At 25.8% G+C, this 26,740-nt stretch overlaps 1 protein-coding gene across 1 annotated transcript; it reads right to left on the reverse strand.

Moving 5' to 3' along the window:
• Positions 1 to 762: 762 nt before the first annotated feature.
• On the reverse strand, positions 763 to 14,710 carry LOC145830281 (cytochrome b-c1 complex subunit Rieske, mitochondrial-like). Its single transcript, XM_082938236.1, has 5 exons — positions 14,579 to 14,710; positions 10,450 to 10,585; positions 4,124 to 4,273; positions 2,436 to 2,610; positions 763 to 1,228 (listed from the first exon to the last, which is right to left on the reverse strand). The coding sequence occupies exons 1-5, from the start codon at positions 14,630 to 14,632 to the stop codon at positions 934 to 936; spliced, it is 810 nt and encodes a 269-aa protein (XP_082794362.1). The 5' UTR covers positions 14,633 to 14,710; the 3' UTR covers positions 763 to 933.
• Between the last annotated feature and the right edge of the window lie 12,030 nt (positions 14,711 to 26,740).

The following is a 26,740-nucleotide window of genomic DNA, read 5'->3' on the forward strand; positions in this document are numbered from 1 at the left end:
CAAAAAGTAGCAGTGGTTTTCGTTCAAAAAATTAAATCCATTACAGCACCAAATGTATATTTTTGTAAAAGGCTATAGAAACAAATTTTAATATAGACACCACACAATTTCTTAATTGTAAACAAATGCTTAATTATAGTTGAATTTGCCAATTAGAATAGAATATAAATGTTAAGTATCAAATAAGTTATATTTAAAAAAAGATAAAGTCTACTTATTATGAAAATTAGTAAATATTTTCTATAAGTATTATTATTTTATATAGATTTAAATTCTTTTTTTAATATATGTATAGTTTTAACTTTTGTTTTCATATTTATAAATAATGTAAACAATTTGTTATAAGTGGAAAAGTCCCCAGTTTGCTATTAACTAGAAGCAATATCAAAAAACTGCCATTATAGTAAGTATATCTGGTACCTCTCGTATCTTTACGATATCTCGTATCTTTACGCACTTTTTCTGTGGACACAATGTGCGTAAATAAGCGAGAGGTTACTGTAACTGACTTTTATTAATCAAGATTTTATTTTTATACCTATTAAATTATACAGTTTTTATTGATTGTTTAAATAAGCTTAAACTTAAAATTCTAAGAGTTAATTATTGAGCTAAGAAAAACCATGTTGTTCATTTTTATATCAATACTAAACAACAGCAGTTTTTCTCGTGTATGTGATTTAACAAACGGTTTCGATTACATAATTTTTCAAAAACACTCATTTAAAACTAATGAAAAGTCTAAATAAATTAAGTATGAGACTGTTTTCATAGAATGTATTTTATTTCAAGTTAATAAAGAAGGACGACAATAAATTATAGAAAATTTCCAAGCATTACAAAATTATAATAAATACTTTTATAGTTTATTAACAGTTACCTTTACGCAACACGAATTTCCATAAGTAAATTATAAGATGAAACAATAAACTTTTAACCGACTCTAAGGTACTCGTCGTCGATGATTTTGTAGGAGGGAACCTCCAAGTTCCTGGGTGCCGGTCCCTTCCTGATACGGCCCGATCCGTCGTAGTGGGAGCCGTGGCAGGGGCAGTAGTAGCCGCCGAAGTCGCCCGCGTCGGCGATGGGGACGCAGCCAAGATGGGTGCACACACCGATGACGACCAGCCAATCAGGGTGCTGAACGCGGACGTCGTCGGTTTCCGGGTCGCGCAACTCAGCGACGTTCACTGCTTGCTCGCGCTCGATCTCTTCTGGTGTCCTGTGCCTGTGTGAGATGAAATATGTAGGAAATATAAATGAAAATTTTAGTTAGGTACTATGTTTGCAAAACTTAATACTAGTTTTAATTTGCTTTCGAATCTATTTTTACCATGGACAAATAAGTTATTGAATCTGGTTATTACGTGGCTACCTTTTACTCAAATTTATAACTTTAGTTAAAACAGTTTTTTTTCTGTAATATTTTATCAAATACTTCGAGTAAAAAAAAATTTTCCCAATAGTTAGTAGCTTCATAATAAAATGTTACTAAAATGAGTTTAGGTTGGTAAAAAAATTATTTCAGTTAAAACCATTCTTGTTTGTTACTATCTTTTGATCTTTAAAAAATACAAAAATAGAAACAAAATAAATTTTGGAAAAATTAATTTTATATTGTATATTTTTAACCAATTTATTACTGCTATTAAATGCTAATTAAACTTGAGTAATTTTTGAACATAACAAAACAAATATGTTGAGTAAAAAAGGACCTATTGGAAGGAGCAAATTGAAACAGCGAAAAAGACTATATTACTGAAAATATAATTTCTCAAAAGTTTTATGCAACTTTTCCAAATTTTTCTACCTAATATCTATAAGTACTAGATAACTTTTAGAATTTATATTCTTTTTACAATTCTTCAAAAAAAAAATTATAATGCTAGGATTATTTTCCAATAAACTTAGTCTATAGTTTAAAAAGTAGATATATTTTTAACGAATTTCAAAGACAAAGAAAAATTTGCCCCATAGAGGTTTGTATCGAAGTTTTTTTACAAAACTAATTTTGTCATTAAATTTAATCAAAACTTGTATAAATAGTGTTTTCAAACAATAGCCAACATTAGTTCTTGTGAAAATTCTAAGACACCCTTTACAGCAGGGTTTCCAAACTGGACCAAGACCTTAGGGGCCATTACATAAATTTAGAGGGTCATGAGCAGCAAAGGAGCCAAGGGGAGCCATGAGGTCATAAATTGAAACTTGAACTAGATATTCTGGAGTTGATGATGAAGTGTAAAAAAAAGGTCTGAGGCGGGTTCAATGGTAGGTTTTTGAGAAATCTTGTTGGAGGGGGCCTTAGTTTTTTTTTTTTAGGGGGCCTATTGAAAAAAAAGTTTGGGAAACCCTGCTTTACAGCCTTAACTTAATAATTATATACATATTTCAAAATAGTGAGTAAAAGTTTTAGTAAAACATATTATACAAACCTAACAAAGAGGGGTTTTCCTCTCCACTCGAAAGTCATGCTCTTGCCAACGGGGATGCCATCAAGTGGAACTTCAGTAGCACCGAGTGCAAGAACATCAGCGGACGGACCGACATACCTCACAACACCTTCCACTATCGACTTCGCAGTGTAGACTCCTCCGACTCCGATGGCAGCTGGTAGTTATTCAGTTTTTTTTTTTTTTGTAATGTATTAAAAAAACCATTTGTAAATTGGTAGATTATATTTGATAAAGACTGCTTATTCAAACAGAAAGTTAAGGGCATAGGGGGGTAAACACCCTTTTTTGGTTTTTAATCTTATTTTATATAGTTTTTACTAAGCTACAAGATGCTTTTTACAGATTTTAAAAATTTAAAATAATTTTTGAGATATAGCCGGTCAAAGTCGGAAAAACAGTTTTTTTTTGTTTTTTTGTTATAAAATTTTTATTTTTTAGTTTTTTAAAATTCTGTTCCGACAGAATTTTCTAAATACTGCAAGGAACATTTCCTGAAAATTTAAGGTAGTTATCTCAAAAAACGTAGGAGATAGATTTTTAGTGAATTCTAGTTATTTGCCGTTTTAGTTTGCGCCTCCCATAAGGATCCTATTGTTGCCTCCGACTTTGACCGGCTATATCTCAAAAATTATTTTGAATTTTTTAAATCTGTAAAAAGCATCTTGTAGCTTAGTAAAAACTATATAAAATAAGATCAAAAACCAAAAAAGGGTGTTTACCCCCCCCCCCCCCTATGCCCTTAAAGTTTGTTTGTTTATTCCGTTATAATTTTAAACAAGCATAAGGAAAACAATGACCCATTGAACATTTAGGATATGCACAATTTTTAAGCACTATCTTCAATATATTATATGCTATCAAAAAAAAAGCTTAAGTAAATGCTAAGAGTTAAAAAAAAATGATAAGGAGTTAAGTTGAGTAACACTAGATAAAATAACAAAAAAGAACTAAAATAAAAGTTGATCAACAAAAAATTAAATACAAGATTCAAATAATAGTAAATAGGCTAATTATACTAGATGTAAAAGAAAAAAATAGGATAAAGTTAATCAACAATTATATTAATTTCTATAAACTGTATACTCATTACAAGATAAAAATCTATAATTAAATTCTTAAATTTTATTTAGATTCAAGGTTTAAAGTTGTTTTAAGATATTTTTAAAGTTCTCAGAGTCACTTGGAATACACTACTATAAAAATTATAAGTTTCTGAATTTTATTAAATTGAAAATTGCTTTATAGTTATAAAACTGTAATGATTGTCATCAAACAATTAAAACTCTTATATTAAGGTAAAGGATAGTAAACAAAAATAGTTAGATATTTATCCATTTACAAACATATCTAAAAATAATGTACTGACATTTAGAAACACAACCTTCAAAATTTATATTTTTATTAAAACACATACTTTTATTTTAGATATAAGTTAAAAACCCTTACCATTTCAGAAACATTTTGAAATATCTCACCAATAATAAGTAAACCAAGAAATATTATACAAGTTTTAGAGAATTTAATCTAAATAAGTTTTTGAAAAAAAAAATTCATTGTAAAAGTTAAATTTTTAGATTTCATCAAAAATCATATAAACTTTAACAAACTAATAAACTAAATTTCAACACATAACTTAAAATGACTAGTTTATTTCTAGGCAAAATAACCTGTTACAGTGTAGTAGAAAGATTTTCTTTCCGTTTTGCGCTCTCTTTCTCTCTTATGGAAATCAATTTTTCCCTCAGAGGGCTTCAATCTGTAGTCATTGTAATCAGGTACTTGCAAGTCACTGTGAGCATACCTCACTGACATTTGTCCTGTGTTAAAAAACATCAAATTAACAATTTTAAAACATCAAACACATTACTTGTTATTTATTCATTATATATATATATATATTATGTATGTTACTTCTATAATTATTAAAATTCTAAAAAATTGTACTAGTAAAGCGTAGTGTTGTATTAATATTATATATAGTATTATCTAAGATTTTAAATAATAAGTTATTCACTTTCGATAGGTGTTTTTCTAATCTAACTTAACTTGATATAGTTGGTAGCAAAAGCATTTCTTTTTTTTTTATCTTAAAGTTATTTAATTGTATAATAACAAAAAGCAAAATTAAAACACTACAAAATATTTTTTTAATGAAGAGCAACAACTGTACTCTTTTTTAATATTCAACTTAGAATATTTATTTAATTTTGACAATCTAGAAATAATTGTTATAATATTGAAAAAATTATAAAAAAAACTGTTTAGTTCTGTTCTAAAACCTATTAGATATCTTTGAAAAAGTTTTGGTAAAACATTAAAATTTATTTTATTTAGCATAAAATATAGTTATAAAGTATAAAATTTGTAAAAAAAAATTAAGATCAATTTCACTAACTTGTTTGCTGTTTTATAACATATTTTAAATATATGCACTAGTCTACATAAAATTTCACACAAATTTTATAGAAAAAAAAACATTCATTATAAAAATAAAAACTTATTAATACAATAATACACATTAAATATATTGTCATTATTTTGGGGACGGGTCAAATATGCACGAAGGGTGAATTTTATACGAATGACGATTTTGCACACGAGAATAAAAATAAATAAATAATAATAAATTGTTGACCAGGCGTAAGAGGTTTAGGGGTAACAGTGATAATAAAAAAAAGACGAAAAAAAGTTACCGACCAAGAGGAGGTTAGGCAGGGTTGGCAATTTTTCTACATCAAATTCTTAATTTAAACCGATTCAAAAATACATAAGCAAACACTTAAAAAATATATAATGATAATAAATGATTATAATTTATTTAAAAATTGAATTAGACCCTAAAAAGATGAATTGCAAAATCAATTTTTCTAGAAAATAACATTAGCAAAATGCAGTTTTTAGTAGAATGTTTTAAACCTTTTTATTAGTAGCATGTTTATATCAAACTTCCTGACTTTTTTCAAAAACCCCTTTTTTCCTGACTTTTGTCTTTTTTTTGTTTTCTTGACTTTTCCTGAATATGTGAATACTTAGGGGTAAAAGTGGTAGTAAAAAATAGAAAATATAAGAAAAAAAGAAAAGAAAAAATAAAATTCCAAACTGTGTCTTCCTTCAAAAGTGTACCTTCGTGCATTTTTGACGCCTACCACCTTATTTTAGAGTTAAACTAAACTAAAAAACGAGCTTAACAGACTTTTCTACTTTTTGAACACAATTATGTACTTGAAAATTTTTACCACAAATTTCAATATTATCTAAAAGGTCATTAGGTAAATTTTAAATTAAACTAAAGTTAGATATATTACACAATAAAAATTGTAAATATTAGGCTTAAATAATATTTTAAAAGTTTAAAAAACCAAATTTTTGTATTTAGTTTTAAAAACTTAAAATAATGGAGAAAACAAAAAAATCAAAAAACCAAAACATAATACAAATAAGTCAAAAATATTAATTAGTATAAAAACCAAAAAAATTTTACAATGTTAAACAGTTGTGTATATTAAAAATATAATTCCCTAAGTTTATAGACATTTCAAACTAAAAGTCATTTTTAATCATTATCTTAAACACTATTTACAGAACATCAAAAACTAAGATTTCTGTATAGAAGTTTAAATAAACTTAGTTTTATATATGTTAAACATATAAACTTTATTAAAATGTAACGTTAAAGGGCGTTAAATCCTAGAGATCTTGATAAGCTAAGCTTATCGGAATATATACCACAGATGTTTTTGTGTTAAAACTCTATTCCGACTAACGGTGTTTCACTCTTTCAAATAAATTAAAGAACAGATCTACTTCTAGAGCTTTCTAGAGCTTTTTTGAGACTCTGTGGATCTGTACTTAAATATATTTGAGAGCAGTGAAACGCCGTTAGTCGGAATAAAGTTTTAACACAAAAACATATGTGGTAAACTTTATTCATGTATAAAACTGAAGGGTCAATGAAAAATCTCTAAAAATTCCTGACCTTAAATAAAGTTTCGACTTTTCTGAAATTATTATCATATAAACTATCTTTTATAACAGGATTTAGGCATTGCTAGCCTCTTTAAAAAAGATTTACGTGAGTTGCTTAATTATGTTTTTCAATCATTATAGACCTCAATAGTGTAAAATATTGTTAAATATTCTATTTTCACTTACTTATGAAAATTACTAGTCGAGATCTTAACGTTGATTTTATGTTTGATTTCGTTAAAATAAACTAAAAGTTTATTTCCAAAAAATGTTTTCTTTCTTTTTCTTGTTAATCAAGAACTAATCTACTGTATTATGCATGGATAGTGTTCGTACTAGCTACAGGAACAAAGTTGTAAAAGATCATAATTAAAGTTTTTGTCATAATCTAATTTGTATTACTTCACATCTTATACCTTATGTCAATTAAATCCTTCGACAGTACAATTTTTTGTCAACTTATAACTTTTGATGAGATAACAAAAAAACACCATTAGTCAAACTTGAGAGATATTTTGTGATTTTTAATATATTTAAAAACTAAAATAAAACAGCAATTGATTAAAAAAGTGTGATGAAGCTTACTTAAATAAAACTGAACATTTTTATTTATTTTAAGAGATTTAAATTTGTTTGACATAATAAAGTATAAAATCAAAGTAATGTAATATTTATATAAAAAAAGTTAATGAAAGTTATAATTAGCTTATTAATTAAGCCAAATTAACAAACATTATATAATTACACTAATATGAATATTTACATTAAAAACAGTTAATTTTTTTGCTATTAATTAAAGTGTGATGCTTAACTGCTAAAAAAACGCTTGAAAAAAGAACAATGAATTGTGAGAATAGAAATACTTGAATATAGTGTAGCTGTTTTAGTAAAGCAAAAAATGTTGAACAACTAATCATTACAAAATTTCACTTAAAAAGTAATTGAAAAATATAAAATTAAATAACTTGATTCAAAATGAAAAGAAAAGATTACTAACATTTCATGTCAATGAATCACTATAACTTTCAGAATTTTCCTGACCACTTTGCAGCAAAAACTAATTTACTGAAATTAACCACATAAATACAAATAAAAACAATGCTAAAATTTGAACTAATTGTTTTGAAAATCACTACAAAAATATTATACAAAAAATATTTTTCTAATGAAAGTATAAAATCTAAAATACTATAAAACAATTAAAATAGAGTATATTTTCGTTTCAAATAAAGTGTTTGCTAATAACTTTTGTAAGTTCTAATAGTTGTTATTTATTATTATTATAAGGTATATATGTGTTTTTATTAAACATACCATAAATTATTTAGTTTTTTTATTTATTTTAAGTTAACTTTATTTTCTAGTACTTTCTTATGTTTTTTTTTTTATAACAGACAACAAATATGTTTTTTGAATAGTTTATAAACTTAAGAATAACAGAAATCATAAGGTATTATAAAATAATGAACTTCTAACAAAATAGTAAAACTAAATAATCCATTATATTTTATTGTTTGAAAATTATTTACAAACATAAACTAGGTTTATACGCAAAACTTTCAATTTAAGACCGACGTAACGTTTGTTGGTTGACACCCAGTTGGGCTTACAACTAGATGAAACGACGTGATCTATTATATTTGTTCCAACTGCCTACTAATAATTGAATTTTTCAGCTCATTTATATTCTTTTAGTTTAAAAAATTTCTTATTAGATATAGCCCCTGGAAACTATGACAAAATTTTAGTTTTTGGAATTGAACTGTTATTTAACTGCTACTGACTATTTTACTTATAGATTCTTTTAGATCTCTTCAGATTTTACTTGTTAACTCACATGTTCTTATTTATTTAATAACTTCAATTAAAGCAAAACTGATAAAATTGCATTATGATACTCCTCTCTCTAATTCTAATGTCTTTACAAAAAAATCCTTGAAACATCAATTGAAAAGTAAGAACATTGTCATTACTGGACGAAAGTTGATAATATACTTTCAAAATGAAAAAATATGAAAACTTTTTTAGAAATTAAATTTAAAGCATTTGTACATATTCTGATGTATTGCCTACATAAACCATTATTGATTATTTAGAAATAAATTCATGATTTCATAATCTATTCAAAAAATCTCAAATTTGTGTTTAGAAATTCAGAAACTTTCAAGCATTTGAAATAAAAAAACTGACATTTTCTCAATATTGGTGAAGTCTAAAATTAAGGCTACAAAAACCAATTGCTTTTCAAAAAGAAATTCAAAAATTAATAGTTTACTTAAGGAATATTTTCAAAAATTTAAACTGACAAAAACTGACATTCAGAAATTTTTAAGTATTTTAACAGAAAAAAAAAGATATTTTGTTAACTTCTTTTTAAAAAGACTGATTTAGCCTAGCGTCTATGAACTCTGAAGAAAGAAGAAACATCAAGAAACCTTTAAAATTTTCAGTAATAAAACTGTTTTTAATAATATATTATTCTTTAAACTTCCAATTTTTTCCTATTTGTCAAAAAGCAACTAGGTATAATTTACTTAACAGAAATGTATTTTATATAAAATAAATTTGTAGTAAACAAATTATCTTATTAAAAAAATGTTTAAACATAATTAGTATTCTTATAAGTGTTTAAACCAACTACACTTTTTTTACAAAACAAATGTTAGTTAAATAATTTACATACAAAACAGTAACAAGAAATATCATATGCAGTAAAATAAGTTTTTAAAATGTACTTATATTCCAGATTATTTAAGTTATTTCAATGATGTATTAAATTCAAATTATAAAAGTGTAATAATTTTTTTTTTATTAGTTGATCATAATTTGTTGAATGTTTAATTGGAATAAAACTAGTACAATAACCTCTCGCTTATTTACGCACATTGCGTCCCCAGAAAAAGTGCGTAAAGATACGAGAGATACCAAATATACTTACTATAATGGCTGTTTTTTGGTATTGCTTCTAGTTAAAAGCAGACTGGAAACTTTCCCGCCTTTAACAATTTGTTTACTTTATTTATAAATATATGAAACAAAAGATAAAACTATACATATATTAAAAAAAAAGGATTTAAAAAGTTAATGAAGATTGTCAGTTTTAACGCGCAGTTGTGTTCGTCCAAAGCTGTAACTGGTGCGGGTGAGCATTACAAAGAATTGAAGGCAACGTGTGAAAAATTTCAACGCTTGCTGAGCAAAGAAGAACTTAAACTAAAAAGAATGTCAAATGAAAATTAGTGATATGTTTACTAAAAAAAACAATTGAGATTTGTGTTAAGTTTAAGCTATATATTTATTAAGTATCACTGCTACTTTTTGCTAGGAAACTTCATTGTATTTCTTTTTTAGATGTTTATTCATATATAGGGCAAGAGTGCTGTATTATTTATTTGTGTTTTAAACTCTCATTATTTCATTATACTTTCATTTTTTAACACAGTCATATTTCTTTCAGAATTTTAATTTAATCTCTTATTGTTAACAAAATTTCTGATATACTGAGGTGTAACAAAATGTTTGTCAATTAGTCAAGGAACATAAGTTTACAAAGTCTAAATATATAGAGAGGTGAGTTAGCATTTAAAAACATATTTTCAATTAAAAATATACGATAAACATAATTTGTTCATTATTAAAAAATAATTTATTTATATTTTTATTTTTTAGAATTCTAAAATGCGTAACTAAACGAGATTGCGTAACGTCACAAGTGCGTTAAGATGCAAGAGGTTACTGTATATTGATTTACTAAAAACAATTGTAAGCAATGAGTGTAAAAAAATGTTTTTCGTAAGTTTTTTCATTTATGAAGTATGAAATTTTAATCTTTGTGTTATCACTTTACACAAGTTAAAACATGGGTGCACATTTTAATTTGCTTTTTATATATACAGTTAATCATAATTATAAAATAACACTACATATATTTAACGTTGAGTAACACCTATATGTTTTAGCTTTATAACTATAAAAATTCAAATCTAAAAAAAAATCATTTTTACAGCTAATACTTATTTAAAATCACCTGATAGAACATTACAGCTAACACTTGGTCTTCCTTGCAATAAAGTGGCATTTTTCAATAAAGCATTATTTGCTGGAACTTCAGGTAACTTTTTTGCTAATTTAGGGATAACACCAGGGTTTGAATTTCCTACTATCTGTAATTACATAGAAATTTTAAAAACTTTGCAAATAGCAAAGAATAGCAATTGTTATTTACTTTAAAAATATCAAAACTTTTAACCAAAAAGCTTTATAACATAGTAACATTTCAACTTTTTATTAAAAAAAAAGGTCAACTGAGATCTAAATTAGTTTTTGTGTAAAACAGGGTTGCTAAACGTTTTTGAGAAATTAGTTCAAGGTTTTTGAAAGTAGAAGTTTTTGTTTTTTTTTTAGTATAAAATTAAGTTTAAGGTAAAAAACTGTCTTAAGTAGTATAACAACATTTGTATATATACTATAAATGTTTTTATGTGTATTTTAATTAAGAAAATCTAATATTAACAAAAAAAATTATCTGTATGACAGATTTTTGTGTTAAATCAAATTTCATTACTGTAAAAATACTTTAAAATTCTAGGAGTAATCTTTATTCTCAGCTCTAGGTTTTTTTCAAAATTTCTGAAATTCCATGTTTTTTTAGCCTAAATTGTCAAATTCCTGGGTTTTAAAGGTTTTTTAAAACTCCAAATTACTTACCAATAAGTCTAGTTAAGGGCATAGGGGTGTCCAACATTTTTTTTTACTAAAAATAACATTGGCTTTTATATGAAAGCTTCAAGTACAAACTACCAACCAGTTTTATAGAATTAAAAAATATTATTTAATTTTTGAGATATTGTTATTTTTAAGTTTTCAATACAAACGTATGGACGGCAAAATTTTGGGGTCATTTTTCATGGAAATTTAAAAAATCATCAAAAATCTACCTTCTCTTTTATTTTCTGAGCTAGAGATCTCAAACTTTCAGGAAATGTTTCTTTTATAGTTTAAAAGGCTTTGAACGTTACGATTTTAAAAGTATTCAAAAATAAAAACTTATAACAAAAAAAAACAAAAAAAACGTAATTTTCTTTTTTTTTTTTATTTAAAAAAATCCTGCATTTAATCTTTTTAAAATTTAATAATGGACTTAATGTTAAAATTTGAAGAAGATTCAAGGTGGGCCCCCCTATGCCCTTAAACTAAATAAATAATTAGTAAAAATAGTTATATAATTTATACAAATACCTTTAATAAGGTAGTCTTTTTTAGAAAATTCATAAGTTGAAAATGAAGGAGAAGATATGTTTTTAATGAAATAAACTTTTTTTGCGTTTTTGGTTTGCGCCTTCCATAAGGAACCTATTGAGGTCACCAAGTTTGATTGCTTATATCTCAAAAATTACTTTGAATTTTAAAAGTGGTTAAAAATATCTGTTTGCTCAGGTAACTCTATAAAATAAGATCAACTTGTATAATCAAGGTGGACCCCTTCTATGCCCTTAAACAAAATAAATAGTTAGTAAAAATAATTATACAATTTAAGTAAATACCTTTAATAAGGTAGCCTTTTTTAGAAAATTTATTCAAGGACTTCAAAGTTTTAGGGATTTTTAAAATACAGGCTTTGGTATTTTTTACAATATAAAGAAGTTAAATTGTTGAAACTTAATAGAAATATACGGTAAACAGATATTTTCTTTTGTTTTATATATAGCATGTAACAATTCTTAAAGGATTTTTTCTATTAAGTTATGTAATTTTTATGTAGAAAAAGTAATTCAACTTAGCTCTATTTAAATTCTAAAATAAATTTAGGAAAGTATTTTTAATTTTTACTTATATGATTCCATAGACTATCATTTACTTGTTACTTTTTCAACTTTTAAAACACATTCACACCATTAGTAAAGAAAAATTATAATTATATGTTTTATTTAATATCAATTTAGCATGTTTTAACCATGAAAACTTTTTTTTAATATACCATATACTTTTTTCTTTAAAGTATTTAGTTGTTTATGACATTGCTATCATGAAGATTAATTTGATTAAAGTGTTTAAAAATGTTGGATTAAATAAAATTAAGTTATTGTTAGTTTTTAAAAAACTTAAACTAAAAAAAAATTATTATTTGTAAATTAATTTAATTTGATAGTTTTTTTTACAGGGGGGCAACTGGATTTTAGAAAACTTCTTCAATTTTGCCTGATATTTGTCCTATTTTTTAAACTACATATGTATTTTTTGTCTTTTTTACCAAAAGATAAAACTAAAGTACAAATTATTCTTAACAGTAATAAATTATAAGCATAAGAAAAGGCATATAACACTTTTTTTACATGTTAATTTTATTTTAAAGATATTTAATAACAGTTGCTTTTAAAGTTTCTTGTAATGAAAATCAGCTTTTGAATTTTGACATATAAGGTGACAAAGTTGGACAGTTCAATAGGATATCTTTATGGAAGGGCAAAGTTAAAAAGGCAAAAAAAAATTCTAAATATTTATTTTTCCTACAGTATTTTAGCAATCTTACTCAAACTTTCTAAGTTTAATCTTAACTTAATAAAACTAAATCATATTATTAACTTTTTTTAAATTTTGAGTAAATTTTTTTTTTTAATTAATTTTCTATTGCTGTTGTTCATAATTTTTTTCTTAGTTCAAATAACAGGATTTTTTTATAATGCACAGAACAATTTCTAAGAATTTGAGGTCAATAGCTTAAAAAATGAAAAAGGAAATAGATTTTTAGTGAAATTTTTAGAAGTCCAAGTAAATTGGCCTTGGGCATTTTGGTTATTTTACATATGTTTTTATCACATTTTTTTTTAGAAAACTTGATATATCTAAAAATTTAATTGAAATTTTTCAGTTCCATAAAAATTTTATTGTAGTATTTATCTATGTTTTTAAATAAGAGCCAATGCTATTTTTCGTAAAAAAGATGATGTACACCCTCTCTTATTGAAAAGATACTAAAACAATATTTCGATTAAATAAAATTCTAAATAATGTTTTTATTTTTATTTGATATTACAATAAATTTTAATTTAATTTGTGTTGAAAAACCAAGAAACAGTTACGCAGCTGATCGCATGTCTGCAGCTGGTCAACTATCTGGCCAGGAAACAGGTAATTCACGCCCCTTAAGCATGAATTTTAGCTTAATAGTTATAATACTAAAATTTTCAAAAACATTTTTTTTTTTCTAGCAATTTTTGTTTAAAATTCTTAGTTTTTTCAGATTTAGTTTTCAAAAAGTATTAAATTTTAGGTTTCATGCTAAACCATGTTTTTACTTATTTTAGTTATAAAAAATTTAAAAAAAATTTTTGAACGATAAAAATTTGAATTAAGGATATTAACAACTATAGCTTAACATTAGTTGATTTAGTTCCTTCACAAATCACAATATTTTCAATTATATTATACTTTGAAAATTATAGAACTTAAAAAAGACTCCTAGAAAACTTTAAAACTTAAAATTAGATATAGTTCAAAAAATTATAAATCTGTTTTTATATAGCTCTAAAGTATGAGAAGCCTGAAAATGTAAACTTAGGTATACTTTTGATGGTTAAAATAACCTTTTTTATTGTGTGATTAGTATTAGTTAGTTTATTTTAAATTGTGGAAGTTAAGAAAAGGGTCTTATTTATTTAACAGGGTTACTACGCTTTTAGGAAACAAACCATCCAGAGTTGCTTAAAGCTAGCTGACTTTGTCTGAGTTTATGAGAAAATTTTAAAAATGATTATTAAAACATAAAAATGTTTTCAAATACTGTTAATCAAGCCTAAAGACCTAGAAATGCCAAACTATTAACAAATTTACTTAAAAAAATATATATTTAAGTATCAAATACAGATCTGTTTTGGAAAATTTTCAAATTAAAAAGAGTTTTTTCAAATATTTCACGTTAAATAGATACCCTGAATAATTATTCAAATACTGAATAATAAAAATGTAAATAAATAGTTCTAAATTGAACATTTTTATATCTTTAAAACTTAGAAGTAATTGAGGATAAAATAGTAAAGAGGCCACACTGTATGTGATACAACAAATTTAATTTAAATAATTTATTGATGTTTGGAACAATAAAAAATCAACTATATAGTGAGCAATTTACTTTATAAAACCTTTTAAAAATTACTTACTTTTGCTGTATGGGAACATGCTGTCCCTAGTACAGTTTTAACCATTGATGCCATGACTCTTATTGATTGATTTCGAAATATTTTAGATTGTTTTATTGTTACAGTTCAGAGTGGCAACATGTAAGCATTTACCCAAAGGACAGATTTTTGACTTCAAAACTAATTAGTCCATATTTGTCACTAAAAAAGTTTACCATGACTATACTGAGAGTGGACTGTTAGAGCAAATAAAAAAACCGAACTAGCAAGGACAAGTTAAAACTGATATGTTAGCACTTTAACTTTAGCACTTTTTAGCTTTCTTGTACTTGTAAAATAAAACTTACAACTCCAAAAAAAAAATCATTATACTTTATATATATATATTGTTTCGACAATAAAAGCACTAAAAACACTTGGTTCTAAAACCTGGTGCACGATAAAACCTTTCAGTTATCGATTCGCACACTATTGGTATACCTTTAAACGTCTTGTTCAGGACAAACTTAAAATAATAAAAACTTTGGTGTGACTCGACTTTATTTTTGTAGTGTATTACTTAATAACAGAACAAAAGTCTACTTGTATTGTACACCAAGTCTTTAGACCAAAATTTATTAAGTTTGTTTTTTATCAGTTGTGCACAATAAGTTAATCATTATTATTCTTATTAGAACAACTAAACTTATTCTTAGAATTACGACGATGACATTCTATGACTACTTTTCTTTTATTTAGTAAAAACAATATGATTTTTTACAGCTTATGAACTATGATACTTAAAACTATATATTAAGATAGCAAAACTTGATTTTTTGAACAGTTGATTTTAAAAAACTTAAAACATTGATAATTACAAATAAATTATTGACTTTTAAAAGTTTTTAGAGAAATTTCTTTAAAATATTAGATAAATAAATATATATCACAGATGTTCTTGTGCTAAAACTTTATTTCAACTAACGGCGTTAGTTGAAATAAAGTTTTAGCACAAGAACATCTGTGATACACATTCCGATAAGCTTAGCTTATCAGGATCTCCAGGATTTAACGCCTTATAACGTTACATCTTATAAATAAATATATATATATATACAGCGCAAAGATTTTTTTTTAATTTAAAAAAATTTAAATCTTAGTACTTTGTTTAAGGCTCATGTCATGTTATAAAGCTTGTCGTAATAATTTATTAAAATTTACTGTTCAAATCATTAACGCGCGGGGCGTCCAGATTAAAAAAAACAGCTAAAAGTACTAGAGTCCACAATTTATTATTCGATTATGAGATACAAAAAACTCGATAACACCATATATCGTACCAAAAGCGGACGCTCTTGCTCATATCGTACTATAAACAACATCAATTTTTTTAAGAGAGGATAAAGATTGACCTTAAATGCTTGATGAAAACAAACGCCTTGAAATTTTATTTCAGATCCAAAATCGATGACGACAATTGTACAAATGGTTTCAAACTTAAAACTAAAGAACGAAATTATCTCACTTTTCTTCAACAACAAAAAAGAGCTGACAGAGCTGGTTTTTTTTTGGAGTTTAATGAAATCTTGCGATCAACGGGTGAATTCATTTGTTCAGACAAAAAAATATTTTTTGTGAAATCAAAGTTCAATCCAATTATCCCAAATAATAAGCCAGTATTTGTCATGGTTTGGACTGGAATAATAAAATTTTGAAACATTGTTGATTTTTGTGAAACAGGTTGACAAAGTCAATAAAAATGTTTAAAACGATGAAATTTTGGCCCCTGCCTTGCGTTGTATGAAAAAGTTCTTTGAAAATGAAGGTTGCATTTCGTTACTTACAGGACGTTGCATACTCTTACACCTCAAAGGAAGTCCAAGCATGGTGATAATACATTTTTTCTTGGCTTTGGATCCAGAAATTGAGGCCTCCTTTATTACCCAATTGGACTGGCTGGTCTTCAGTGTTAGGTCCTTGTTGAAAACTGAGACACACTGTGAAGTCTTTAAAAAAGTCTTTGGTTACAGCTTGGGCCAAAATACGACTTAAGAAATTGCATGCAGCGATATAGAGTTTTATAGGACAAGTTTAGAGAGTACTTTCGGCTAAAGGAGGGCTATCGAATAAATATTCGTTTTCTTTAATTAATTTAAGAATAATGGAAGTTTATTGTTTTCGGAGGCAATTTTTTTTAGTCATGTAAACAAAGGTTATAAACAAAACTAAACAACTGTTTTTGTTAAAAAATAAACAGACTATACTTGCCTTGCCACAAATAACTATTTTAATTTGATATGGTTTTCCTTTTTTCATTACACTGTTATTTAACAGATTAAAAATAAAATGTAAAACAGTTAACCTTTTTTTTTCATATCGTATGGAATGTTATTACTATATATATCCCAATATACAAGTTAGCGTTTATTTATTAACAAAAAAAATAAACAAAAACTAAACAAAAGTAACAATTAACTTCTCTTACATTTAATGTGAGGGCTATCTTTGTTTTTTGGTAATGAGAAAATGTATGTCTAGGGAAGTAGTATAGCACAACTAATGCCTGATTTAGGTTAAATAGGAAGAAATGCAGAGAAGTAGCATTTGTACAAGTAAGCTAAAAAAATTAAATCAAAGTGTTGAGAGCTTGAATACCTAGTCGTGAATAACAGCGTCGAAATTCTATCCAAAACGTCTCTAGGTTAAAAGAATTAATTTAATCTTTTGCAGAAGATGAGTTTATCAATTTTAAAAGACCTTTTTGTATGAATTCAGGAACATCCTTTACGTTGCATAGAAACGGCTAGCTAACTTAATATTGAACTTTTAAACAATTTTAACTACAGCAACACTGATGCACTCAGTTTATGACTCTCCTCTCACTGTTAAATATACTCATTACTCACCTCTATAAAAAAGTAGTTTAAAATTTCTTATTTAAACTTAGCCAGTATTTATTTCGGCCAATCATCAACAAATTTGAGATGTTTTTCGCCATCGATAATAAACAATGAACTTTCCGCACGACCAACAACAACAGCATCCGAGACAACTTACGACCGGTTTCGTCATTTTAGGACTCATAAGGCAGGCATAGTCGCGAGAAACCGCTGTTGTGATCTTAACCAAGTGGGCTTAAATGCAGATGCACTAAAGCGACCGTTTGTGGGTAAAGTCCAAAAAAATTGACGCAGCCAAATCGTTCACAGCCCAAATGTCTTAGAAAATTAAAAAAATTTAAACTTAGAAACTTAAAAATTTAAAAGTAAAAATCCTGACATTTGCTAGTACTGCCTTCAATTTACTAAAGTTTTGTAAAATTGAGGATACAGAAAACAAATTCATTTAAAATTCTTATTTTGTAGTACTTATTTTAATATTGGTTTGGGCATAATTTGATTGGGATAAAATTTACCCCATGAAGCAAGGTAATTCACCTTAAGGAGTAAATTTACTCAAGGTTAAGAATCGCTGATCTAGATGATTTAAAACTTCTACTTTTTTGAGCAAAAATGTCAAGCGAAGATCTTCGACGATTTAATTTTAAGAAACTATAGCGTTTACAACAATTAAATTTACCCCATACTCAAATTCCGACAACTATTTTTCAAGTTTTTTTTTTTGACTACTGGCGTTAAAACGATAAATGGCAAAACTTTAAACTTTTCGAAAGTCAAAATAATTTTCCTTAATACTTTTAATTGGATTAAGAATGTAAAATAAAAATAAAAACAAGCTTTTACGATTAATAGAAATTTTTATTTCCTTTTTTACTAATGTAGAATACGAAATTAAGATTTTCCTAGTTTTTTGATTGGCATAATTTGTTTTTATTTATATTTAAATAGGCAAAATAACAATTATAAGCATTTTTATTTTAAACTAATGTACTAATACAGTTACCTCTCGCATCTTTACGCACTCGTGACGTTACGCACTCTCGTTTAGTTACGCTTTTTAGAATTCTCAAAAATTCAAAAATTAAAATTTTTAATTTTTTAAATATTGCACAAATTAGGTTTATTGTATATTTTAAAGTGAAATTAGTATTTTTGCATTTTTAGTTTGTGCTTTCCATAAGGAGCCTCTGAACTCTATTGCTTTGACTTTTATGTGTCTTAACAATCCTCCTTTTATACCTTTAATTAAAAAAATTCAATTCCTCAAATTCTAATGGCATGAAATTTCATTCCTACTCTAAAAATCCATTAATATATCTTTCATACAATGCAAGACAAGTTTATGTGGGCAATGTACAATTTAAAAAAAGTTGTAGTAAGATAAAAAAATTTTATTAACATTTTTTTGTATATTTTATAGATATTTGTTCAAAAGAAGACATCTATTACAGCACCAAATGCATATTTTTGTAAAAGGCTATAGAAACAAATTTTAATATAGACACCACACCATTTCTTAATTGTAAGCAAATGCTTTATTATAAATTTAAATTGCTACGTAGAATAGAATATAAACGTAAAGTATCAAATATTTCATATATAAATAAAGATAAAATCTACTTATTATTAAAATTAATTAATTTAGTTAGTAAAATTATTTTATACAAATTTAAATCTTTTTTTTTAATATATGTATAGTTTCATCTTCTGTTTTCATATTCATAAAAAAAGTAAACAAATTGTTAAAAATTGGAAAGTCCCCAGTCTGCTTCTAACTAGAAGCAATATCAAAAAACAGCCATTATAGCAAGTATATTTGGTACCTCTCCTATCTTTACGATCTCTCGTATCTTTACGCACTTTTTCTGTGGACACAATGTGCGTAAATAAGCGAGAGGTTACTGTACTTTCTTTTATACATTAAAAAGTAAAAAAAAAACTCAAAATAAATTCAGTTTTTCTTTAATAAACTTTATTAAAACTAAAACTTTGTTAGCTTAAAAAAAGGCGTATTTTATAGTCGGCGCGCAAGATTTCTCAGAAATAGTTTTAGCTGGCCAAAATTAATAAACTAAGTATTTTTGGTCGTGTAATTTTGTTATAAATACGCTGTAAAAATTAGAAATCAACTGTTTAAAATCAATATATAATTTTATGTATAACTAATAAGCACAATTGTATATTTGAGTTCAACTTAAAAGCAAGTTTAAAAAATTGCAATAAAAAGCTCTATTTATTTGTTTAGCATAAGTTAGTTTAAAGTTAAAAAAATACATTGCTGCCAGAAATTTCTGTTTAGGGGCCGCATGCGGTATTCTGAAGTGTTCCATATACTTTAGACAAAAATATACACGTCCGAAAAGTTACACTGAACAATTTATTTCAATAAAGTAATTAAAATTGCAACCAAGCAACAAAACTAAACGAATTAAAAAAATTGTTTACACGAATAAAAGTTATAGTATTCTTGATATCATCAGAATAGTTTTCAAATCCGGCGAAAACAAATTAATTGTTATACCCTTATCCAAATTTACCAAAAAACTTTTTGTACTTAATTGTTTTGCACTTAAGTAGTTCTACCCGTTACTGCAAATTAAAAACAAAGAATATTTTTCAATTTTTAATGAGCTGTTTAGAGTATAACGGTCTAAGTAAAAATCATTATTTTTAGCTAATTTGGTTTAGAAATAAAATCTAAAATTTCTAAACAGGAAAAAAGTGTTTTAATAGTACTATAATAATTATATCGTAGAATAAAAAACATAAGCAAGTAAACGTTTAAAAAACAAGTCTTTATTGGTATGTGCAACATTTCAAAAAAAAAAAAAGAAGTTTAAAATACTCTACACGAAAAATCTTTAGAAACAAAATAGCAGCAGTTAATTTTAACATTGACAGTGTTTCGTGAATCCTTATAAACTTAGTGTCATAGTGTATTGATAAAATTAGTTCTAACAAGAAGGTTTTCTTACTATTTTGAAACATAAGTTATGTACTGAAACTAGTTAAGATTTGGTAAAAAATGTATTTAAAATACTATTTAGTGTAAAAGTAAATAGTCTTATTGGAAAATACTTATAGAATGCAGTAAAGGACTTTATATAAAAATAAAAAAAATAATAAAATATTAAATCGTAAAAACAAGATAACCGACTGGAATTATTTAACTTTAGATATTTAAAAAAAATATTTTTAAAAGCTATGCAAATAATAAATATATTTAAGTTTTATTTAGTTTTAAAGTTTGTCATCATGTTACAAAACCATAAATTGATAAAAGTAAATTTTTACTGTGTAGTTAATAATTTCTGCTGCTATTTTATGTTTAACTTAATTATTTTGGCTGCCGACTTCGTTTACTATTTCTACTTGTGATGCGGAAACTTTGTTAATAGGATAACGTTCTTCGAGCTTTCCTTTTTTCTTCAACTTTTGCAAATGCTTGTACGTCGGCAGACCTTCTGAGTCAGAATGATTGGAGTTTTGTTGATCAACGCACTTTTTAGTACACACGTACAAAAAAAACTGAAAACCTATTGTCGTAAAACAGTTTATCAATAAAATAAATGCACGGTTTTTTCCAAAGAACTTTGTGTCGTCTGAGCTAGATATAATTATGGGCATGGCAAACATCGCTAGAAAAAAAATTATGGTCGCCCAAGTCAGAGCGCTGATAGTTCTTGCTTTGCTCTTTCTAAAAAGCAGTATTTTGCAAAAGGTGCTGTTCCAGCAAGAAACGTCATATGAATTATCGATATCACTGTACTGACCGTAATCATCGAAAGAGCTATCAGTAGAAGCGACTGGAGAGCTGGTTGGAGTGGAGGGACTCCTTCTTCTTCTCGGAGTTCCGTTAGAAGATCTGCTCACAGAAACGTTATCAGGTTCGTTTTGACTGTTTGGAGCTGTTCTCAGAGAGTTTGAGGCGACGTCTTCGCCTCTTTCCAGCTGCTCGGATCTTTCGAGTAAGGTGCTCATAGAAATCATAGTTAAATAGAATTATAATAGTAAAACTGTTTTGTTATTAAAAATAAGTATGTACTAATAGAAAAGTTCACTGAGGCAACAAAACCGTAATAGTTAACGAATATATTTTAAAAGGTTTCTATGTACTGGACAAAATTTAACAGTCTACTAAATGAAATTAAAGTTTTTATATATTTATTTAGTGACATTAGTGTTTTATTATTGCTGTATTATACTAATGATAGTATATATTTTCAATCTAAACAGTAACTGTTACTAGAAATGTTGATAACCGAAACACTTTTTCGTACGCGAGGTCCCTTGGACCAAACTTTTTGAGCGCTTTTTTTAGTCGTTCAATATACAATTACTTTAATTTTATTTTTAACTTTAGTAAATCTTTGAAAAATAGGTTTTATCATAAACTTATTGAGTTTTGATATGCATTTAGTTTTTTAATTGTTCAATTTAAAACTATATAAACATATTCTTCTATCAACAAAATCGGCGAAAGTCTGCAGAACAAGTCCGGACTTTCGTTTGCCGTGAGACAAGCTCAAATTTAACAAAAGGGTTGATCATGCCAATTCGATCATCAGACCACAAGTTGCTTCATGCGAAAGCATGATAAACCGTTTGTAGATTGACGACTACAAGTTTTTCGGTTGTGACTGACTGATGAGTCCTAATAAGGACGAAACCGGTCTCAGTCTACCGAAACTTGTGGTCTGATGATCGAATTGGCATGATCAACCCTTTTGTTACATATTCTTCTATATAACAATAATTTCAAAAAAATTAAATAAATTCTTCTATGCTAAATTTACTCAATGCAGCTTTCGTTGTTTACTTTAATTTAGTACACTGGAAAATACGGAGTAATTTAAAGTTTTAAATTTACCTTTTTATTAACTAGATAATAAAAATCTACAAAAAGTATTGTAAATAGTTCAAACATATTTTAAAATACATGAAAATTGTTATCTAAACAAAACTTAAACTATGGTAATAAAAAAACTTATATATCAATAATTAATTAAATTATACTTATGTAACAAAAATTAAACCTTTACTTAGAATGTACATAAATAGCCCTTTTTTACATATTTTCGTTTAATTTTAATTTTAAGAATACATTACACCAACAAAGTTTAAGCTAAGTTTTAACTAAAAGACCTTCACGTGTATTTTGATAATTGGTACTATTAGTTTAAAAAACTGTATTATACTTTAATTAGTAAAATTAAAATTTGATGAAAATATTCAAATTGTAAATAAAAAACATCAAACTCTACGTAATAAAAAGAGTGCATAACTTCTTGTTGAAAACCTCTGATTAGTTAACATACACTTTGTTATTAAAATTATATGTTCAGTTTTAGAAGTAAGAACTTCTAAAAAAAAAGTTCAGAACAATTTTTATTCTAAACCATTTTTAATAGACAAAACAAAACTTAATTTTTACACATTTTTTTACTATTTTGAGTAAAAGATGTTTGTGACTTAAGCTTTAAACATATTAAAAAACTTAAAATTATTTTATTAAAAAATAAAACCTGTATTTAGTTTCATACAACATATGAAAAATTTCTTAGAACTTTATGTTTATAAACATCAACTTAATGCTCAAAATAAGCTTGTATTAAGGAGCTTGATTAAATCATTACCTAGGCTTGTAAAAGCATTTAAATTCTGATTGCAATTAATACTTTTATAAATGTAAGTCATTTATCTTAAGAACTTTACTTGCTCATATTAAACTTAGATTTGTTAAAATTGCAATTGTTAACTAATTTGCTAATTGCTAGAGATAAATTTCTTAAAGCCGACTTTTTTATACCTTACAATAATCCTGGTGACAACAAGCACTAAAAAGTATTTAATCAATAAAAAGCATTGCTATATTTGAAATAGCTTTAATTTTGTATATTCTATTAAACCAAAGACTACCAACAGCAGTACTAAAACTAATTTCATATATCTTTTGATCTTTTATGACTTTAAAAATCTGAATTATTTTAATTTGTTAATTTTTGATTCATGCTAAATTTTTTGTAACTACTTAGAAAACAACGTGTATAATAGAAAAATTATATATTAACGGTAAATATTTTTACTGTACAATGTACTGTACAAATACTATATTCTACAAACATGTTTAAAGTACTTAAAAAATGTTATTTTTTGACATTACTAGCTAATCTGGATCTGCAGACTAATCGTCATACTACATTTTGTATATAAGTAATGAGCAGAAAAATGTTTTTAAAAGTCCAAGAATTTAGAATACAATTATAACACTTTAGACCTTATAATTTCATTACACGATTGATATCTACAGAAAACAAACTCAACTAGAAATAGTGGACAAAATTTTAAACAACTATCGTATATTGTTTGAAACAATACTGTAATAAAGCTAACTAAAACATTCAATTGTATCAAGTTTTTAATTTATTTTTGTATTCTGTATCTATAACAATATTATGGAAACAGTCGCGAAAATTTCCAAAAATTTTAAATTGCATATCTTATATAGCTGTTTGCCTTAACTAAAAAAGAATGCTCAATTTACTGGGAAGTAAAGAGCTTATATAAATAGATTTATGCAAATTTTATATTTTATTTGCGACCGGTTTCGGTGGCAAGAGATTGCGACCTTTTCAAGCAAAAATAAAATATGAAACTGCATATAAAAATGTTAGTTAGTTATACTGTTGTTTAAAAACTTATTCATGCGTGAAGAATATAAACAAAAACAAAAATGTTGCATATTCGAAAATTCAAGCATATCAGAGTATATTTAGGTAAAATTGATACTAGTTTTTAAAAATAAAAGGATTTAATTAATATTAATATAATGAAATAATATAATTAATATAATGGCTTAAAACTACAATTTTAGACAATTCTTAATTTCATTTAGATAAATTTAAAGGTATAAATATTTTATTATTAATATTTTTTTTTAATTTTGACTCATTATATTAATAATAATTCAATCCTTTTATTTTTAAAAACTAGTACCAATTTTACCTAAATATACTCTGATATGCTTGAATTTTCGAATATGCAACATTTTTGTTTTTGTTTATATTCTTCACGCATGAATAAGTTTTTAAACAACAGTATAACTAACTAACATTGTTATATGCAGTTTCATATTTTATTTCTGCTTGAAAAGGTCGCAATCTCTTGCCACCGAAACCGGTCGCGAATAAAATATAAAATTTGCATAAATCTATCTATTTAAATTGCATATCTTAAAAAATTATTTAAAATAAAATAGAACTAAAAAAAGCTGACTTGTTTAAGTCACCGTTAGAATCGTCAACTGCCGCTCACCAATCCGGCAGGATGAACTGCTTATCTGACAAGGGAAAGGGTTAGGAGTAACAAACAGTGATAGTAAAAAAAGAAAAATATATATAAATAGAAAAATAATAAGAAGAATTTCAAAACCGACCAAGGGTAGTGTTTAGGGGTAATAGTAATAATAGTAAAATATATATAATTCTTTAAACTTCTGCTAAACTAACGCTTCGTGCAAAAATAACGACGTGCAAAAATGTAAGTCCGTGCAAAAGTGACCCTTCGTGTAAAGAAGTCCTTTCGTGCAATTTCTGACACCTACCCATATTTAACACAAAAGAATACCTTATCTTTAAAATTACATTTATTTTGAAGACTTTTAAATACGATTTATATTAGAAAGTAATTACAACTTTTTTTTACATAGCTAGTTTTTAGTGTGTAACTAAATGTGTGCACTAAAAGAACACACTTTTTTTAGTCAGTAAAGAGAAAAAAAAATCTGTTATGTTACTAAAATACTTTATTTTATTACAAGGCGTTTCATGTGTTAGTGTAGGAGTAGAAAACTTATTTAGTATCAGGCAATACTTAAAAAAATAAATCTTAGCGAGACGTCCAATACAAAAAAAATGTATTTTTTTTTAATCTTTAAAAATAGTTTTCAATAAAATTATCATTTAATAAGCACTGCTGTGTTTTATAGTTTAAATTGATTATAAACTTTACAGTTTGTTACAAACTTACCTAATCTTATTTGTTTTGTGCAAGTTTTTTTAACGGTTTAACGTACGTTGCAGGCTAGAGATATCTTTTGGCGGGCCTTGCCTTGTCCGTTTACGTAAGAGAATGTTCGGACATGTTTACATAAAATAAACTCAAGAAAAAATTATACATTAGACATAGTACTAAAAAATAAGGTGCACGAAATATAAACTGGTAGTTTATTTAGACAATGGGTAAGCAACATTCGGCTCACAGGCCAGATTACTTTTTTAGTCAGCATCTATCTTTATAAATTGATAGTTTATTTGATAAAAATTTATTTTGTTACCAACATAAAAACGATAAATACAATTATAAATTTTGATAATAGATATTAAAAAAAGTTTATTTTAAACATTCATTCAGATTTTAGGAATTCACATTACCTAATATATACATTAATTTATCTGAACATAAAACTTTAAAAGGTATAAATATATTATACACAACACATATGTGTAATTGAAAACTTTTTTTCTCTATTTCCAAAAATAACGAACGATACAGATTGTTTTTGATACTATTTAATATTTTTTTAACTTTAAAAAATTAAACTGAAATAAAACATAGTTATTTTTATATTCTGTTAAGTTATCTTTTTTTATTAAACAAAAAACTATAACTGAGAAAAGTTATTGTTGTTTTTATAATCTTATTGCAACTATCATAAATTCTATTTTTTTTAATTACCATAGTTTAGTCGGTAGGTCTCTTTATGGGTATCCTTTTATGGGTGTCCTAGTTGCAGCAGTTTATTTTTGCAAAACCTTGTTTCGTTTTTTCAACTGTTCATAAGAAAGTAAATTTTAAAGAAATTTTTGTCAACTAAAGTACTAACTACAACTAAGTCGTAATTAAAACATTTCGTATATTATATAAATTTAAGTGAAGGTTTTAAAGAAGAATACCAAGGCGAGATTTAATTACCCTCGGACTTGTTATACAAATAAACATGTCTGTTTAGTTATTAGTGACTTTTTTTGCTTTAAGGACTAAGTAGCAATTTATTAATGACGTGAAATCAAGACGGTTAATCGATATAACATACTTTTCCGGTTTGTTATATGACATAACTGTTTTAATAGCAAGATTATATCTAAAAATCATGCTTTCCCACTTAATAAAACAAAAATATTTAATTTCTCCTAAAGTTTGTTTGAAATCCATCATCTTAATAGGCCTATGCAAGTTGTATAACAGTTCGTATAAATTATTACGATGAAACTTTAAACTATCCTACTATAAAACGTAAATAAAT

The sequence above is a fragment of the Thalia democratica genome, chromosome 2 (assembly GCF_965202585.1).
Source record: "Thalia democratica chromosome 2, ktThaDemo2.hap1.1, whole genome shotgun sequence".
NCBI lineage: Eukaryota > Metazoa > Chordata > Thaliacea > Salpida > Salpidae > Thalia > Thalia democratica.